Source organism: Molossus molossus, unplaced genomic scaffold, assembly GCF_014108415.1.
Source record: "Molossus molossus isolate mMolMol1 unplaced genomic scaffold, mMolMol1.p scaffold_m16_p_1, whole genome shotgun sequence".
NCBI classification, from domain to species: domain Eukaryota; kingdom Metazoa; phylum Chordata; class Mammalia; order Chiroptera; family Molossidae; genus Molossus; species Molossus molossus.
This window is the reverse complement of record NW_023425344.1, coordinates 85,392,311-85,413,351: the sequence shown is the minus strand read 5'-3', so window position 1 is coordinate 85,413,351 and position 21,041 is coordinate 85,392,311. Positions and strand designations below refer to the sequence as shown.

The 21,041-nt window shown below is 41.1% G+C and overlaps 1 protein-coding gene across 2 annotated transcripts in view; it reads right to left on the bottom strand.

Annotated features, from left to right (window-relative positions):
* The window catches only part of HADH (hydroxyacyl-CoA dehydrogenase), a 49,356-nt gene extending 34,082 nt beyond the window's left edge, over positions 1-15,274 (bottom strand). The window contains exon 1 of one of the 2 annotated variants that reach the window (XM_036241079.1): positions 15,105-15,274. In XM_036241079.1, the coding sequence (XP_036096972.1) occupies positions 15,105-15,236 (132 nt within the window). In that variant the 5' untranslated portion in view covers positions 15,237-15,274. The remainder of the gene's footprint in view (positions 1-15,104) is intronic. The other variant, XM_036241089.1, reaches the window with a different exon arrangement.
* Positions 15,275-21,041: the final 5,767 nt, after the last annotated feature.

Here is a 21,041-nt window from a genome sequence, read left to right as displayed (position 1 = left end):
ATATTTCTACTACACTAATAATGAACTAGCAGAAAGAGAAACTAAGAGAAAACTAAGAAATTATAAATTCTATTTATAATTGCCTTAAAAAAACACAAAAAAACAAAATGCCTAGGAATAAATTTAATCAAGGAGGTAAAAGACCTGTACACTATAAGACATCTTACAAGGAAACTATAAGACATTAATGAAAAAAACTAGCCCTGGCCAGTTTAGCTCAGCAGTTGGAGCATCAGTCTGTGGTCCAGAGAGACCCGGGTTCAGTTCCCGCTAAGGGTACATACCTCGGTTGCAGTCTGTCCCCGGCCCTGGTTGGTCATGTGGGTGGTAGCCACTCGATGTGTCCCTTTCACGTCGATGTTTCTCTCTCTCTCTCTCTCTTTCTCCCCCTCTCCCTCTCTCTCTCTCTATCTGAACAAAAAATGGAAAAATGTCCTTGGGTGAGGATTAAAAAAAAAAAGAAAAACTAAATACATAAATAAGTGGAAAGATATTTCATAGACTGAAAGAATTAATATTATTAAAATATCCATTCTATCCAAAGTAATCTACAGGTTCAAGCAATCCTTATCAAAATTCCAATGGTGTTTTTTTACAGAAATAGAGCAAACAATCCACCCTGGCCAGTTTGGCTCAGCGGTTAGAGCGTCAGCCTGCGGTCCAGAGAACAAACAATCCTAAAATCTGGATGGAACCATGAAAGACCTCAGGGTCAAAGCAATCTTGAGAAAGAACAAAGCTGGAGATATCATGTGCCTTGATTTCAAATTACAATGCTATAGTAATCAAAACAGTATGGTACTGGCAGAAAAAGAGAGACATAGATCAATGCAAAATAAACCCATGCATATATTGTCAATTAATTTATGACAAAGCAGCCAAAAATATACAATGGGGAAAGGATAGTCTCTTCAGTAAATGGTGTTGGAGACTTCCAGTCAAGATGGTGGCATAGGTATATGTAGTACTTGACTCCTCCCACAAACACATCAAAATTACAACTAAACTATAGAACAACCATGATTCAGAACTACCTGAAACTGGGCTAAATAGAAGTCCTATATCTAGGTGCTCCAGATTGACTGACGTAAACCTGGGAAAGCAGTTGCGAGTAACATCATCATCAATACCAGCTAATATCACACACCTCATCACAGAGAAGCAGTTCCAGCCATCACCTTAGGGGTAAGTTAATTAAATGTTTGACCAAATATGGCAGGCTAACTTTTAAGCTGATAATTTTGTATGACCCATGAATGAATTTATAAATATCTTAATGGCTCTTGGCAGAAAAAAGGTTTCCCACCCTTGCCTTAAACTGAGCCATGCCTTTTTGGGTCAGGAACAGCCAGCATGGGAGCTCTGGATGCAGGCAGCCCTAGCTCCAAATCCCATTCATGTCCAGACTGTCAGTTTGCTGTAACAATGCCTCCCCCCAAAGGCTATGTGAAGATTAAATGTGATCATTTATAAGAAATGAAAGCTATCTGAGAGCCAGGGCTTTGTTTTGATCACTATCTTATCCCGGTCTGGAACAGGCACAGCACAGGTGTTGAGTTGGTAGAAAGCAGCCTATAAAGAAATAAATGTATCAAAGAGCCCAACATGGCACTCTAAATGGTAGTTCCCTTTCATCACTAGGGGAGCAACGCTGATGGGATAGAGGATCAAAGTGCTCACCTCTGAGAAGCCAAGTGTTTTGTTAGGGACTTTTGATCATTTGATGGAAAGCATTTTCTAACAATCTGCATTTTCGTTCAAGTTGTTTGAAAGAACAGAACAAAACTCCAGGAAAAGAACTAAACAAAATGAAAGTAAACAATCTGACAGATGCAGAGTTCAAAACACTGGTTATAAGGATGCTCAAGGAACCTAGTGAAAATGTCAAGGAACTTAATGAAAACCTCAAGAGCATTAAAAACAAACAAACAAACAAACAAACAAACAAACAAACAAACAAAACAGTCAGAAATGAAGTATGCATTAACTGAAATAAAGAATAATTTACAGGAAATCAACAGTAGAGTAGGTGAAGCCAAGAAGCAAGCCATCGATTTGGAATATAAGGAAGCAAAAAACACCCAATCAGAACAAAGAATCCAAAACAATGAGAATAGTGTAAGGAGCCTCTGGGACAACTTCAAGCATACCAACATTTGCATCATGGGGATGCCAGAAGGAGAAGAGGAGAGCAAGAAATTGAAAACCAATTTGAAAAAATAATGACAGAAAATTTCACTAGCTGGTAGAGGAAATAGACATAAGTCCAGGAAGCAGAGAGAGTCCCAAACAAGATGAACTGAGAGGCCCACACCAAGACACACCATCATCAAAATGCAAAAGGTTAAAGACAAAGAAAGAATCGTAAAAGCAGCCACAGGAAAGCAGTTAGTTACCTACAAGGGAGCTCCCATAAGACTGTCAGCTGTTTCTCAAAAGAAACTCTGCAGGCCAGAAAGGAGTGGCAAGAGATATGCAAAGTGAAAAAGAGCAATGACCTACAACCAAGATTACTCTATCCTGCAAAGCTATTATTTAGAATCAATAGACATATAAAGAGTTTCCCAGACAAGACAAAGCTCAAGTTCATCACCACCAAACAGGTATTATATGAAATTAAGGGTCTTCTTGAAGAAAAAGAACAAAAATATGAACAATAAAATGGCAATAAATACACATCTATCAACAATTGAATCTACAAACAAAATAAGCAAGTAGAACAGAAACAAACTCATAGACCAGATGAGAGAGGACTAGGGAGATGGGTAAAAAAGATGAAAAAATTAAGAAGTACAAATTAGTTGTTACACTGATGAACCTCAAAGGGAATGGGGGGAGGGCAGGTGGGAAGAGATAAACCAAAGAACTTATGGACATATATACATAAACAATGGACAAAGACAATAGTGTGGGGGAGGCAGGAGGAGGATGGGAGCAGGGAGGAGAGAGGTCAGTGGGGGAAAAAGGGAGACATCTGTAATATATTCAATAATAAAGATAAGTTAAAAAAAAAAAACTAAAATAAAATAAATGGTGTTGGGAAAACTGGTATAGCCACATGCAAAGGAATGAAACTGCACCATTATTTTATACCATACACAAAAGTTAACTCAAAATGGATCAAAGATTTGAATGTAAGACCTGAAGTCATTAAGCTCCTAGAAAAAAACACAGGAGACAAGGTCCTTGTCATCAGTCTTAGTGATGATATTTTGGATTTGACTACAAAAGCAAAAGCAATAAAAATTAAAATAAACAAGTAGGCTGCAGCAAACTAAAATGCTTCTTCACAGCCAATGAAACCATCAACAAAATGAAAAGGTAACATACTGAATGGGAGAAAATATTTTGAAAATCACATATCTGATAAGGGGTTAATTATCCAAGATATAAAAATAACTCATACAACTCAACACCAAAAAACAAAAAAAAACAAAAACAAAAAACAAACAAACAAAAAACTAATTTAAAAATAGGCAGAGGAACTCAACAGATATTTTCCAAATAAGATAGACAGTTAGCCAAGAGGTACATGAAAAAGAAAAGGTGCTCAATCTCACTAATCATCAGGGAAATGCAAATAAAACCACAATGGTGTAAAACCTCACACCTGTCAGAATGGCTATTATCAAAATGTAAAAAAATAAGTGTTGGAGAGGCTGTGGAGAAAAGAGAATCCCTGTGCACTCTTGATGGGAATGAAAATTGGTGCAGCTACCATGAAAAACAGTATGGAGATTCCTCAAAAAATTAACAATAAACACTATTATATGCTCCAACAATTCTACTTTTTATCCAAAAAAGAAAGCACTAACTCAAAAAGACATATGTACTTCCATGTTCATTGCAGCACTCTTTACAACAGCCAAGATATGGAAGCAACCTCAGCATCCATCAATGGATGAATGGATAAAGAAAATGTGGTATATATGCATGCACACAAGTAACTATGTATGGTGACACTTGTTAACTAGATTTATTATGGTGATCATTTCTCAATATATACAAATATTGAATCATTATGCTGTATACCTGAAACTAACACAATGTTATATTGGCAAGTATACTAAATTTTTAGAAAGGGAAGGAAATCATGACACATGCTAAAACATAGATGGACCTTGAAGATATTGTATTAGGTGAAATAAGCCAGTCAGAAAAGAACGATTACTGTATGATTCCACTTAAATGAAGTAAGTACCTAGAACACTCAAATTCATAGACAGAAAGTGAAGCAGTGTTTGCCAGGGGCTGGGGAGAGGGGAGATGGTGAGTTAATGTTTAATGGGTATGGAGTTCCAGTTTTGTAGAATGAAGAGAGTTCTAGTGATGGATGACCATGATAGCTTCACAACAATGTGCATGTACTTAAATGCCACTGAACGGTGCATTTTTAAATGATTAATGTGATAAATTTTATGTTATTTATGTATTTTTAACCACAATAAAAAATATTTGATCTGATTCAACACAATACCTTCATTTTACTAAGAAAAAAACAGGAACTAAAGCAAAAAATTATTCACCTAAGATCACATGCAGGCACTAGTGTTCTATCTAAACGTAACTCTGTAAAAGGTAGTTCTGTCTATAATGCTTACTCCATCAAACTCTTCAATGGCTCCCCACAACCGTAGAGTGAAACTTAAGTTCCTACACATGGTAAGCAGGGCTCTCTAGGGTGGGATTCACCTCCCCTCCACACACTGTTCACTGTTGCCCGACACTCCCACACCACAACATCTATAGCTCCCTGCATCTGCTACTGCCCCTCACCTCCAGGCCTTTGCAGTCCACACTTTTGCCCCAACTTCACCTCATTAAATAAGCCTGAGTAACCCCCCAAGCATCTGCTGCAATCCAGCTGCAGCAGGATCCAGGGGGTCCCGAAGGTGGTAAGGTGTCGGCGCTGGGAGACAGATGACTACACGACTCAGAGGAAGTGTGACAGTTCCAATTTATTGCAAGTTTCTATGTGCTTTATGCTTTCTTTTTGGGCATAAATTTAACCTTTGCGTTTAAAGAAGCAGGGAGTTACATTCCATAGTACCAGGATATTAGTTTCATTTTTATCAGAATTAATTTATAACTTTTTATGTTTATGGATACAAAGAAGGGAGTAGAGTAACCTGTAAGGTGAGACAGTTTTCTATAGGCCCTTTGCCTGAAATTAATAGTTGACCTTTATTTAAAATCTAGTTCTAAGTTTTTAGATCAGCTAGTTTTTTATTTACCTCCCTAACTAACTCAGGACAACATTTCTTATAAAACCTATTCAATTGCAATGATTGAGATTTCTTTTGTCCCCTTGTGCGTAAACACCAAGAGGGACCTTGGCATGCCAAACGTTCCATGAAGGCAAGCTTGCATAAGGAACATGTAGTCCATCTTTGCTAACTATTCTTAATCTATCTTCATTATATGCTCCTGTAAAGGGCAAGGGAGGGTCAGGAATCCTTTGTATACTTCTAGCCCCTCTAGGTGGGGATAAAAGTTTTCCTTTTATCCAATAAGCTATATAAGGAAAGCCTTGAGCAGTGGGTAGGGGTCGATATAATTTTCTTTTATTCTCTTGAAATACTCTATCTGGGGAGGAGGCACAGGAGTATAAGGTGCCTCCATTAGTTCTACCTGTCATAATTCATCCATGAATTGTTTATTAGGGACTTTCGGGGGAAATATTTTACCTAATTGAATTAGTAAATTATTAAGACAGTCTGGACATGCAGTGGTGACTGTTTCAGGTGAAGCTGGAGTTTCTTCAGAATTTAATTGAAGAGGCATGATTTCAGATACCTTGTTTGTTATTTCTAGGTTAGTCATATAGTAGAATAATAATTATTATAATTCCCATAATACCGATTAATCCCACCCCTATGCTACGTCCTCTTCCTAGAAGATGCATTTCTTAAAGCTTTCTTCTCCATATCCGGACTTTGTCAGACAATGAATGTGGTTGGAAGAGGACGTGGCAAGCATCCTCACCCCGAGATCCTCTCAGCCCCAGGCTAGGTGTCCCTCATGCTCCTACAATAATGGCCCCACATACCCTCACTATTGCACCCATCACAATGTGTGAGATCACCTGTTAAAACGCCACCTCTCCTCCCTTACCGCAGGCTCCTGACTACAACATTCATCTTTGTCTGCTAAGTACCTGGACACCCCCTCCCCCGCCTTCTCTTCTACTCCTTTACTGCAGGCTCCTGACTGCATGTCATTCATCCTTGTTGCTGAGTACCTAGACCCCGCCTGGCTGTGGTGGGCTCTCAGGAAAAGGTGACATCAAATACATCTGATGGAAAAGGCAAGATGAGACTAGATCTTTTGAAGGTCCAGAGCTGTTTTCATCAGGGTAACTGAGTGCCTCCCCTCACAATGTGAACATAGTTATTTTATTGAGGGCTCTTACTTAGGAAATTCTTTCATGTGTCTTGGATGCAAGATTACCAATCACACTCATTCCTGAATTATGCAACAGTACCACCCAATTTATTCCAACTTTCTAAGAAGGAGATGGTAGTGGAAGAGTGGACCACAAAAAGGAATAGGGGGTTTTTTCCTCCTCCCATAAACATCTGTTATTTTTACAATAAATAAAGACTTGCCCTGGCCAGTTTGGCCCAGTGGTTAGAGTGTCGGCCCGTGGACCAGAGTCCCGGGTTTGATTCTGGATAAGGGCACGTACCTCAGTTGCGGTTCATCCCCTGTTGGGGTCATCCAATCGATGTGTCTCTCTCAGATCGATGTTTTCTCTCTCTCTCTCTCCCCCTCCCTTCCTCCCTCCCTCCCCCTCTGTCTGAAGATAAATGTAAAAATATCCTTGGGTGAGGATTGAAAATAAAAAAAAAAGACTCTTCCTCACACTTTAACTTGAATGATCATAATTTAAATCAATCCATTGAGAACTCGTTTTATATGACAGTGACCTACACACTGTAAGACCTTGAGGACAAGCAATCTGCAATGGAAAACATTTTATTTGAAGGTTATATCCTCAGCTTCTTGACTTTTCTAGCCTTGGTAGAAGACAGGCTTAGCCAGAGAGAAATATTTTTAGACAAGGTTGATTCAGAGCTGTAAAAATAGGCCCAGTGAATAGCACACTTGTCAAAGCCCAAGTACTCTAGCCACAGGGCCAAGTAAACATGCCCAGCAGAAGCACACTAGCTTGTATTTTTACAAATGTGTCACCCCATTGGAACCAGCTTCTCTGAACGGTGAATTTGTAAGAACTACTTCAACTGGTCTAGTGAGGTGTCCCAAGGGCCCCAACACTACAGGAGGGGTGCATTTCATCAACATTACATTCTGTCAGGAAGACTGCAAAGTTACACAAACTGTCTGCCACGCTGGAATTCCAACTTCCTCCCAATCCCCAGAACAAGGGCACCCAGTCAGTGAGCCCCACGCTGCTGTGCCCCAGAGGTTGCTCTGCCTTGCCAACAAGGCCTGGTTTTGGGTTCTCATGATTTGATCCAGGGAGGAGAAAAGTCATAAATCAGTTACACCTCTCAGAGCCGGCAACTCTGGGTTTATATTACTCTGGTTGTGCAATACCGTGAACTCTGCCACCAGCACGAGGTATCGCCACAAGCTTGAACAATCAGGAGAGGCATTCTGTTGAGGCTTTCCACTGTCACCACTACGGTCAGCTGGCTTATTTTAAAACAGATGAATTCCTTGGCTAGCCTATTTATATAAACTTAGATTTTTTATATTTCAAAAAAGCCAAGAAAATGTGTCTTCATTTTTAGATAAGAAGTCTGTTAAACACACAATTTTAATAAAATTCAGTAATCCTCTGGGTTTGATAATGTAGAGAAAATAACTTCTGCCCTGGCCGGTTTGGCTCAGCGGTTAGAGCGTCGGCCTGTGGTCCAGAGAAAATAACTTCTTTTCCAGGACTCTCCCCTCCCATCTCCCACAAATTCTGGAAAAAGGAAGGTATAAGGGGACACATCAATGGCATCAACCAAGTCTTAGTTATATTTAAGAACCTCTGTCAATGGATCCTTTCTGGACAGAGGAGAGCTACAAATACAAACTGCTCCCTAGGAAGATTAATATGGCAATGTTTGTAAAGATGAGTGGAGTTTTAGTGAAAAGGACTAATTAACAGGTTCCCACAACAATCCAGGCAATAATGCCTGGCCCAGAACTCACAAAGGAAAGCGCAGGGGAGCACCCTCCTCAAGGAGGAAAGCCTGAGTCCTTTTCAGTGTGGGGTAGACCTGACCACGACCCTATCTTCAGAGTGCACATGGCTGGAAGAACAACAATGGTAAGAAGAGGAGGAGGAAATTCTCTGGAAAAGTTGGATGAGATTCGGCAACTGACTGGAGTCTGTTGGGAGCAAATGGCAGCAGAGCACCCAAACAGAGACGATCAGCAGGTGACTCTAACTCTGTCTAAAACCGAGGCGAGGTCAGGTTGGTATGTGGATTCCAGAATGCCATGAAGGAGCCCCTTGTCCGTGGAGACCACACCTCCCAGGAGACAGTGGAGGCCAAAGGTGCAGGCAGAACTGTGCTTATCTCAGCCTCAGGGATCTCCTGCCAGATGAACAGGAATTGAGGGGCCAGATTCCCAGGCCCAGCTCTGCAGCTGACCCTTGATCCCAGTATCATCTCTGCAGGAGTGATTATTATAATGGTCACATGAAATGACGAAAACATCAAGTACTTTGAACAAAAAAAGTGTTCAATTTGCAGAATTTTTAAAGTGGCAAGCCCCATTGTAAATGCTTTATGAGTATGAACTCTTTGTAATACCCAAAATGTCTAAATGGAACACTAAGATTTTTCTTAACAATCCACATAATTAGTCTTAAAAATCTTTAGACTTGTTTTTACTCTCCAAAGCTCCCTATTAAATATCTTTCAAGACAGTTAAGAGAATCTAAAATAAGAGAAGTCACCAGATTAGATCTGATGGCTCTATATAACAGCATTTTTTGAACAGTTACCACTGAACACACTAGTATGGCTCAAAGCACTTAGCTCAACTCTCAAAACATTGTGAAGCAAGTATCTTAATTCCCAGATAAGGGGTAGAGGCAGAGAGGGGTTAAATGACGCGCCCAAGGTTCCCAGGGCCAGAAGAGGAAGGGCTGGAATCCAAACTCTAGCAGGTACCTCACAGCCTGCTCACTGTCAAGCATTAGACCACCATTCACCAGAAACCATTCTACTGCATCGTTATCATAACCCAGGGGCAGGACCAGAACAGAGAGCAGCAGTACTATCTTCCTGTGGTCCCAGGAGAGCGGGGCAGAGAGGGGTGTGCCTAAGGAAGATATGGGGAGAAGGAATAAGGGGGAGGAAAAGTAATTAGAAACTCAAGCAGGGGACAGATAACAGTGAGGCTGGGTCCAGCACATGGCAGAGAAAACTCAAACCCAACTGAGGTGTCATTTCTGCTCTACAGTGTCCAAAGGTATTCCATGTCCTTTTTTTTTGCTGGTCAGCCCCACCCCAAGTGCAGTAACTAATATGCTGACAGAAGCTGGGTTACTGTCCCAGTATGTCACAAAGAGCAGAGAACAGCCCAATAAAAAAGTGAGCAACAATACAGGAAACGAGGGAAGAACATCATGACAAATATATTCCATACCCTTGAGGAGGAAATTCATACCTGGGAATAAAAATATTTCCTCTATAAGAACAGTCACAAGGAGCCCTAGTCGGGTAGTTCAGTTGGGACCTCCAACCAACTGAACTACTAAGGTTGGGGGTTCAGTCCCGGGTAAGGGCACATACAAGAATCAACCAATGAATGCATAAACTAGTGGAACAACAAATCGATGTCTCTTTCTCTCTAAAATCAATAAATTAATAAAAACAAAACAAACAAAAAATAACAGTCACAAGGAGAGATTGTGCCCGACTCCCATGATTCCAAAACCTCTCCCAGGCCACAGCACTGTTTTCAAGCAAATTTCGTAAAAGATGAACTCATTGCCAAACAAAGAGAATAAAGTTAAGCAATACAGAACAACTCCAATCCCTCTTCTATTCGGCATCCAGAGCTGGGGGCAGAGAAAGGTGAACAAATTTAGTGGCCGGGGAGAAGCTTTTGGGTCCACGTGAGTCCTCATCAAGCGTCACAAATGTCAGGAACTTTCATCTGTAGCTCAGAATGTTGCCCCCTCTTTTGTTTTGGTAGCCTAAGGAGCTCTCCGCAGAAATGTGCCCTTTTTGCTTCTTAAGAGGGGGACCCCCTCCCAAAAAGCTTTAAGTGAGAAGAACCCAGCCTTTCCCGCTTAAAGATGCAAACTTTTTCACTTCCTCGAAGAAGTGTGGAGCACTAAGAATAAGGTTGTATCAACCAGAGCCCAGAGAAATTCGGCCTCTGAAATGCCATGCCCAAGGAGCTCACCGAGTCCTCACCAGTTTCTTAATGAAAGCTACAAGCTCTCTCTCTGGGCCCCTTATATGAAGAAAGATAATGGACAAACAAAACTTAGAAAGAACTCATTCTATAAATTGAAGAAAAGCACAGTTAGTATCCTTCTTCCCTTTTTTCCTCCTTTACAAGGCAAAAAACAACCTGATCCCCACTCAGGGGTCATCTGATGCTGTAAGCTTCTTTGCCAGCCCAAGTATCCAGCTGAAAACAAATTGGCAATCAGAACCAAGTCAGAAGTGTATAATGGGCAAACACAAAAAACAAGTTAACCTTACTTAAATATTAACCTGCAGCCTAAGCAATTTTTTAAAATTTAAAATAAACAAAAGAAATGACAGGCAAAGTAGACACTCTTGGAGAACAGATATGTATAAATGCCCTGTGTTCTGATCAACTGTAATTAAGCACAGACTGCACTAGTCTTAAATTGCTTAATTGGTCAAGAAATGTATCAGGCTCCCACAAAATCTACTTAATTTTTTTCCATCCTACTCAGCATAAACTGGAACATATGGCAAAAACAATAAAAAAATATATATATCATGAACATGGAAAACAGTGTGGTGTCTGCCGGGGTGGGGGTGGGGAGGGGGAAGTGGTGGACGGTATAGAGGGGATAAATGGTGAACAGAGACTTGACCTGGGGTGAACACACAATATAGTGTACAGATGACATGTTTAGAATTGTGCACCAGAAACCCATATAATTTTGTTAACCAGTGTCACCCCAATAAATTCAATAAAAAGGAAACAAAAAAGATTTTAAACAGAACTACACCTTGATTAAAATTAAAACGAATTCAGAAAGAGTTCAGGAGAGTGAAGCTAAATGTGAATTAGTAGCCTACCTCAGATGCTAGTTTGTGCTTGTGGTTTGTTTTTTTTTAATCCTCACCCGAAGACATTTTTCCATTTTTTGCTCAGATAGAGTGGGAGGGGGAGAGAGAGAGAGAGAGAAACATCGACATGAAAGGGACACGTCGAGTGGCTGCCACCTGCACGACCAACCAGGGCCAGGGACAAACTGCAACCGAGGTACATGCCCTTAGCGGGAACCGACGCTTAGCAGGCCAACGCTCTAACCGCTGAGCCAAACCGGCCAGGGCTGTGCTTGTTTTTAAAGCTTCATGAGGACTGACTGGCTAGAGTGGCTCAGTTGGTTGGAGTGTCATCCTGTGACTGAAAGGCTGCCGGTTAGATTCCCAGTCAGGGCACATGCCCAGGCAACCAATTGATTGATGTTTCTTTCCCTTTCCCTTTCTCTCTCTCTCTCTCTCTCTCTCTCTCTCTCTCTCTCTCTCTCGGCATGTCCTCGGGTGAAAAGTTAAAAAGAAAAAGAGCTTTATGAGAACTAACAATACAATAGGGGGAGGACAAGAAATGCCTTCCCTCTTTTCAGAGGTCAACTGGCATTTGCCATCAAGATTAAGTGAAATAGAACAGAATCACAAGCAATCTTCTCCATCTAAACATTACAGGCCTACCTCAGCAGCAAAGATGCTAGATGGGAGTAGTATGAGGAGAGAAGGACAAAATGACAAGCATAACTGCAATGAAGATAATAATCATAAAGAAAGCTAACTCTTTGGGAGCTCCTATTACGAGCTAGACACTGTGCTAAGTGCCTGACATGGGCTAATTCATTCAATCCTCTAGAATATAGAGTCTAGATCCTCCTGTGAAGCTGGTATTAGTATTAGCCCTAGTCACAGATTAGAGGGCACAGAGGTTAAGTAATGTTCCCATGTTAACACAGCCAATGTGAAGCAGAGCCAGCATATAGGCCGTCCAATTCCCCATATTGAACTGGAGCCAATCTACAAACACATCAACTACTGTCTGTAGTGCTCAATAAGCAAAACAGATTTACCCTGTACCAAAAGCTGCAGGTCAAGGAGCATGAAGAATGAAGTAATACTGCTTAAAACCATATGACTCAGTGTTGAGTGCAAAAATGGATCAGCTAAACTGCTGAAACCTACCAACCTACTGGCTGAAAGTAGCACATAGATGCTTTGCAGGAAAGCACGGTTCTCCTCCACAGGATTAGAGCTGTCATCTAAAGTGGACGAGGCACTCATAAACCTTGCTCTGAAAGAATGGAACTACTTACTGTTCCTTATGACTGTCCACCATTTCAACTTTTGGAATGATAGTTCCATTATATTTCCAACCTGTGGGATAAACAGCTCTCTTTTTTCCCCTTTAAGTTTCAAAAAACACTCCCTGGTCCAACTACTCAAGGATTTGATACACAAGTCTGTGTTCCCATCAGTCTCAATCTCCTCCCTCCTTTCTCAGATGAAAGCTCCAATACCATAGCCATAATTTTAGGAGCTACCTCTGGGCCTTATTGTACAACATAACACCCTTTTCTGGCCAATAACAGATAGCAAATAATAACAGCATTCCAAGAACTGAGCAACCTGAAATAATGCTTTCTATTTGGTGTCTAATCCTCTTCCACTGATGTCTTCAAGGCACCATTAACAATAGTCTCTGGATCCATTTCCTATATTGGTATTGGAGGCTTAAGGCCATAATATCTTGTCCTTAAGACGTTGTTTAAATGTGTGTTTGTTGTTGTTGTTGTTTTTGGTTAATAGTCACTGGAGAATACTGTTCCTATTGATTTTTAGAGAGAGTGGAAGGGAAAGAGGGAGAGAGAGAGAGAGAGAAACATTGCTAAGAGGCACATTGATTGGTTGCTTCTCTCATATACCCTGTCCAGGTACCATAAGATATCAAACCTGCAACCCAAGGAATCAAATCTGTGACCCTTTGGTTTTCGGGCCGACACTCTAACTGCTGAGCCACAAGGGCCAGGACTAGTTTAAATGTTTTAAACAAATGCACTATTTATTTTTTTTATCCTCACTCGAGGACATTTTTCCATTTTTTTGTTCAGAAAGAGTGGGAGAGAGAGGGAGGAAGACAGAGAAATGTCGATGTGAAAGGGACAAATTGAGTGGTTACCATCTGCATGACACAACCAGGGCTGGGGACAAACTGCAACCGAGGTACATGCCCTTAGCGGGAACCGAACCCCGGTCTCTCGGGACCACAGGCCAACGCTCTAACCACTGAGCCAAACCGGCTAGGGCCAAATACATAATTTTATACCTTCCCACAACAAATCACTCTCACAGCCAAGGGATATTTTTGGTGGAGAAGGGGAATACAAGTGTGCACAAACTAAACTTTCTCTTGAGTATCCTATAATGTAGTATAATGTTTGGAACTTTTAAGTTAAAGAGACTTAATCCTCACATCTCATGTAGAACACAGATTAAGGGGACACCATAACCTAGCAGCCAAGATATCAACAATAAAAAGGGCAATGTGTATCCAAAAACATGATCTCAGAAGAAAGAAAGAGAAAACTAAGAAGTTAGAAGGATGAAATGTTAATGAAATACAGATTTTAGGAGAAAATGCAATCAAATAAATATGTTGCAAAAAATTGGCAGGGAGAAGAAAATTAAGTATAATAATAGCAAAAGATTTTTAAAAGAGCAAGCATGAAAATATGGATTTCACTGAAAAAGAAACTCTTTCATGAATGTAGCCACTGCATTTGAGTACTCCACTAAGAAAAGGTAGATAATGGTCTCCCCTTCAACAATACAAGGTGCAAAGGGCTGAAATGTTAAGAATAAACTAGGATCTGAAAATCAAGGTCTCCAATATGAGCTGGACTTTATTTAAAAATTTTTTTTTCTTTATTGATTTTAGAGAGAGAGGAAGGGAGAGGGAGAGAGATAGAAACATCCATGAGAGAGAACATCGACTGGCACCCCACTGGAGATCGGTCCCACAACCTGGGCATGAATCGAACAGGTGACCTCTAGGTGCAGGGTCAATGCTCAACCACTGAGCCACACCCGCCAGGCTGAGTTGGACTTTACAAAAAATAAATAAGATGCAAATATCACAGTATCCAGGTAGTCAATTGCACCACTGACCTTGAGCCACAACTTGGCTGGGACATGGCAGTCTTGAACATGCACATTGAGATTTGAGGCCCTTAGCCCCTTTATGTTCCCCTCCCACTTTCTCCAAGCCCTTAAATAGCCCGGTTCTCAGCAAAGAGGGCACTGGGTCAAAGGTCAAAGTTGCCTCGTGCCACCTTTGGTGGACTCATAGGGTCACTCAAGCTCTGATTAAGTAACTTTACAAAGTGATACAAAAGTGGTGACTACTACTATTCTTTGTAACCCAGCAAGCAAAGGAAACACAAGGGAGGCTGAAAGGAGACCCTTTAGGGGAGCAGAAAACTGCTCTTACAAAGTTTTTATAAATCTAAAAAATCTCAGGTCTCTCGAAGCAAAGCAGCAAGCAAGCACGTTATGTCTCAATCTTGGACACACAATACTATCTTCTCTCTGCACGATCCATTTCCAAATGCATCCACTAACACATTCCACCCAGCCCTCATCGGGCCCTGCGGGCGGCTCGGATTTAGGGTAGAAAACTAAGGCTCGGCCCCAAGACACTAGATCTTTGGGGAACAAGCGCGCACAGGCCCAGGGACGAGACATTTCGACTATACGGGGGAGGAGCGAGGTGGAAATTCCCGGGTCTTCCGCGGACCCCGGCTTCTCGGCGGGTCACCCGACCAGTCGCAGCCCGCCAATGCTCTCATCTCAGGTGGGCAGCGAAGCGAGCCGAGTGCGTTGCCGCTGGTGGCTCACCTGGGCAATACCGGCGCCCATCAGCCCGCCGCCGATGACCGCCACGTGCTTGACGATGATTTTCTTTGCCGAGGCTGAGGCCGTGGACGAAGAGGACACGGAGCGCACAAACTGCCTGGTCACGAAAGCCATGGTGCAGAGGTGAAGGGCAGTGACGTTGACGGCGTGTAGATCCGACGAAGACTCGGCAGTGACACTCCGACAGTCAGCGGACCTCCCGGGGTGGAGGACCAGGCGGCCCCGCCTCCCTGCGCACGACCGTGACGTCACCGCAGACGGGGCGGGACCCGCGGCCCGCTCAGCTCATTGGCGGAAGCCGCGGGGACGGCATTCGAGCGTCCGAGCGCGGCGTCCGGACCCACGTGAGCTGGAGCGGGCTGCCGCCTTCCGCCTTGGAGTTGGGGGGGGCCCATAGCAGCGAAGCGTGGGCTCGGTCCCCGAGTCGCAGCGGGGCGGGGCGGTCAGTGCTCTGGGGTCTGGCTGCCTACAGGCCATTCTTCCGAAAGGCCGCGGGCTCCAGGTAAGATGTGGACGGAGTGTTGACTTGTTAAATCGCCGCCTTTGATGCTCGTACATACCTCAGCGCTGAGTTAATACTTGTTCTTTGGTGGTGGTGATAAAGGGACCCAAAGTGAGCACCCTTGATTTATGTCACCTAATAACCAACTCTAGGAACTATTTTACTCCTGTGGATAATGAGTGTTTCTGCTAAAATGGAAAGAAAGTAACTGCTCACCCCCGAAATAAATGCCAAATTGCCCATGTAAAGATCAAGCCCAGGGAAAGGAAAAGGAGCATTGACCTTTAGTTACCCATTTCATCTTCAGACATCTGAAGGTTTAAGGTTAAAGAGCAACCTTTGTAGAGTAATTGATACCAACTAGGCCAATCTTCTCCCTCCTGTGAGTAATCCCTAATTACTACACCTTGGTAATGTAGAATTTTTACTCATTTATTTTTAAATATGTAATAAGGACCCAAAACTCACCATCAAATCAAAAGTAGGCCTCCTCCTATGGGCAGTAACTATCATAGTGAATTCTGTGTTCACCATTCCTTTGCTTTGATCTCATCTAATTCTGTAAAAGCATGGAAGAAGCACTGTTGCTGAGCACTCTGTTAGGCTTGGGATAATACTAAAGAGAGATAGGATCACGTTCATATAATAAAGTCTATTAAATGCTAGAATGTAGCAAATGTAAAACCCTATGGGACCAGAAATGGAAAAGGGAAATGACACAGAGAAACCTAGTAATTTGAAGAATAGGTGTATGAGAAAAAAGGATTTGAGCCAGAGGAAGCAGCACATGCAAAGGTATAAACAAGAAAATAAATGCTACAGGAAAAGGAAGAGGAATTATGTGTGATGAGAGGTTAAGCAAAGATGGTAAATTAGGAGGCTGCATGGATGATTCTTTAGATGAATTTTAACCTTTCATTCTCAGTTACAAGTTGTGTCTAACGCAAGGCCAAACATTCTAATGGCAATGTCATCACAATATATATATTTCTAAATGTGTGTAATGTCAAACATAATGCCTGAGAATGGTGCATTTTCAGATCCATGATTTGTTTTCCTCAGGAAAGAAAGAATAACCAGTGCTGTATTTTTAGTGACTCTCAAGTCTTAGTCCATCTGTATTATGTAAACATAAGATATTGAGAAAGGAGCACTGAGTGAGAGAAGCCTGGCTCTGTCCCTGATGGGCAATCTGTCCATCTGCAACATTTCATGGACTCCAGTGTCCTTGTCTATCAAAAGAAACAGTTGGACAGATAACTTTGCCGCTGTTTCATACTGAGAGTTTAACTCCCATTTACAGTCTTCTGAAGCAGGGGCCACTCTGCCTGGACTCCTGCCCAGTTCTGATCAGATGACAGTTACAATAGAATCATTCTCCTTTTGCCAGGACTGCTACTCTTTTCCCAAGTGTGGCCTTGGACTCTGGGTGCCCAGTAACCATTTCTGTGGTCCTTGCCTTGCACATTCACCCTATTCTTGGGGTCATGCTTCCTTTTTCTCTGCAGAATGGAGTGCAAGGAAACATGACCTTGGGCACTGAATCAACTTGGAGATAACAAAGAAAAGGGCTGGCACAGAGAATAGAGTGAGTAATGACTACTCTGTTATGTCATATATAAATAGATAATTGTTATATTTAAAAAATAGATGTCAAAGAAGTATTATTTGAAAATATACATGGTGGTACACACACACAGACACAGACACACACGTACATATAAGTTGGGTGGCTCAGGTGAAATAGTGCTTCTTCACATTGATGCCATATCGCTGAGGGCAGAGGTCAAGTCCTCCATGGTTAGAGTATACTTGCAGGAATGCAATTGGTCCTTTGCCTCCAACAATATCAAAGCCTTCCTGTTACCCTGCTTTATGAGGTATGCAGGTAGGGAGAGCGGCGCTGATACAGTCTTCACACTGTCGTGTGATAAACACAGTTACCCAAGGACAGGGTATGTTACAGACAGGAACATTAATGGGGGAGGATTCACTGAGTAAATTGGAATTTTCCTTCTATTTGTGGGAAATTAGTTATTTCTGACTTAGCAGGTAAACCGTGTTTTGTTGAGCGATTTGTAGATTTTATGTGGCAGAAAACTAGAAGCTGTGGCTACTCAGGGTTATCCAACAGCAAAGTCCAGAAAGTTTAACCAAAAGCTTCCCTACTGCAAAATTAATGAGGGTTGACATTGTCAACTTGTCAGCAGTGTTTTCAAGGAAATATTCATATGATTTGCATAAACTATAGTTTGAGAATGGCAGAGTCATGTATTGCTGTATCCCACTGAAAGATATTCTCATAATGACTTATAAAACACATAAGGCAAAATCTCTAATAACACTGAACAATTTTACAAATAATTTTATCCTCTTGACCTTTTAAAAAAATTTATCATGGCAAACTTTAAGCTTTTATCATGTTAGCAGCCGCCCTCGCATCAGCTGTTTTCTACTTTCATCTTCTGCTCTACCGGGAAAATTCATTAAATCCTCACAATAACCCTATTTGGTAGGTAATAAAGATACCACTCTTTTATGTATAATGAAACAAGCCCAGAGAGGTTCAGAAATGTGGTGAGGTCACACAGCTAGTGAATGGCACAGGCAGAATTCAAAACCAGGATAGTCTATTTTCAGGGCTCATGTTCTCGACCATTATGCTGTTTTGCCTCTCTTTATAACTACCCAAAGGCTACCACTGCTATTCTCTGCTGAAAGTGAAGAAACAGGTTTCAAATAGTTAAATCATTTATTAAATGTAACCTACCTAATAACTGTCCAGGCTCAGATTTGAACCCACTCTGATCTCAAGGCTCCCACTCTTTTCATACTTCTGTAGGACTCAGAAAGTTCCCCTGCTGCTAGATGGGAAAAAAGGCAGGGGTGGGGGGTTGGGGGTGGTTTTCAGTAAACGTTATATATGTCTGGATTTGGAGCTTTAACTGTAATACTAATATTATAAAGGTTAAACAGATTAATTTATTTAGACATTCTTACTAATAAACCCCAGAACTGTAAGTTTCATGCTTTCCAGTGTTTGTACCTGTAGATTCTACAAGAACCATGTTGTTGTTTTTTCTTTTTAATACACTATTAGTTTCAGGTGTACAATCCTGTGATTAGACATTTATATAACATACGAAGTGATCACCCTGGTAATCTAGTACTCATCTGACACTATATGTAGTTATTACACATGTAGTTATTACACTGTTGTTGACCACATTCTCTATGTTGTATTTTACATCTCCATAAGTATTCTGTAACTACTAATTTGTACTTCTAAATCCCTTCACCTTTTTCACCTATTCTCCCCAACCCCTCTCCCATCTGGCAACTGTCAAAATGTACTCTGTATCTGAGTCTATTTCTGTTCTGCTTGTTTGTTTATTTTGTTTTTTAGATTCCACATATAAGTGAAACCATCTAGCATTTTTCTTTCTCTGTCTGACTTATTTCACTTAGCATAATATCCTCTAGGTCCATTCATTTTGTTAGAGATGGGAAGACTTCATTCTTATTTATGGCTGAGTCATATTCCATTGTATATATGCCCAACTTCTTTATCCATTCATCTATTGATGGACACTTAGGTTCCTTTCATATCTTTGCTATTGTAAATAATGCTGCAACAAACATATGAATGTATATGTCTTTTCAATTTAGTATTTTGTGTTTCTTCTGTCCTGCAAAGTTTCTGTTGAGAAATCAGCTGACAGTCTTTTTTTTTTTTTTAATCCTTACCCGAGGATTTTTCCATTTTTTTGTTCAGGTAGAGTGGGAGAGAGAGAAACAGAGAGAAAGAGAGAAACATCGACATGAAAGGGACACATCGAGCGGCTGCTACCGCATGACCAACCAGGGCCGGGGACAAACTGCAACTGAGGTACACGCCCTTAGCGGGAACTGAACCCGGGTCTCTCGGGACTGCATGCCGATGCTCTAACCGCTGAGCCAAACCAGCCAGGGCGAGCTGACAGTCTTATAGGAACTTCTTTGTAGGTAACTAACTGCTTTTCTCTTGCTGCTTTTAAGATGCGTTGTCTATAACCTTTGGCATTGTAATTATTTAATTATTTTAATTATCTGTGGGCCTCTTTGGTTTTATCTTGTTGGGGACACTCTGCTTCCTGGACTTGTATGTCTATTTCCTTTACCAGGTTAGGATAGTTTTCCATCATAATTTTTTAAAATAGGTTTCCAATTTTTTGCAATCTCTCTTCTCCTTCTGACACCCTCATGATGCAAATGTGGGTATGCAGAGGCTCCTTACACTATTCTCATTTTTTGGATTCTTTTTTTGGGGGAGTGGCTGAACTTATCTTTGTTGTTGAATGTATTACAGATGACCACCCTTTTTTCCACCCATCACTCCCTCCTTCCCACTCCTGCTCCCCTCATGCCTTCCCCACACTATTGTCTGTGTTCATTAGTTATGCATATATGCATATAAGTTCTTTGCTTTCTCTCTTCCCTCCCCTCTCCCCGCTTCCCTTTGAGGTTCTTCAGTCTAACAAGGTATATATACTTCTGAATCCTTTCACCGTTTTTGCCCAACTCCCAACTACCTCCCATCTGGCAACCAACAAAAATTTCTTTGTATCTATGAGTCTGTTTCTATTCTGCTTGCTCATTTTGATTGTAGATTCAATTATTGATAGATATGTATTTATTGCCATTTTATTGTTTATATTTTTATACTACTTCTTCTTTAAGAAAAACCATCGACATTTTATATAATACTGGTTTAGTGGTGATGAACTCCTTTAGCCTTCTTCTTGTCTAGGAAACTCTTTATATGGTCATCAGTTCTAAATGATATCTTTCCAGGATAGAGTAATCTTGGTTGTAGGTCCTTATATTTCATCACTTTAAATATTTCTTGTCTCTCCCAATATTCCTGATATAGTTGCCAAAATCCTTTACAAAATATTAGCAAATCAGATCCAGCAGTACATTAAAAAAAATTATTCACCATGACCAAGTGGGATTCATCTCAGGGATGCAAGGCTGGTACAATATTTGCAAATCAATAAATTGATATACCACATAAACAAAATGAAAGATAAAAACCATATGATCATATCAATATATGCCAAAAAAGCATTCAACAAAATCCAGCACCCATTTCTTATAAAAACGCTCAGCAATGTGAGAATAGAGGGATCATATCTTGACATTATAAAAGCCATATATAAAAAAAAACCTACAGCCAACATCATACTCAATGGACAAAAATTAAAAGAATTTCCCTTAAGAACAGGAACAAGGCAAGGGTGCCCACTTTTGCCACTCTTATTTAACATAGCACTGGTAGTCTTAGCCACAGCAATTAGACAGGAAGAAAGAATGAAATTGATTCAAATTGGAAAAGAGGAAGTGAAACTGTCATTATTTGCAGATTACATGATATT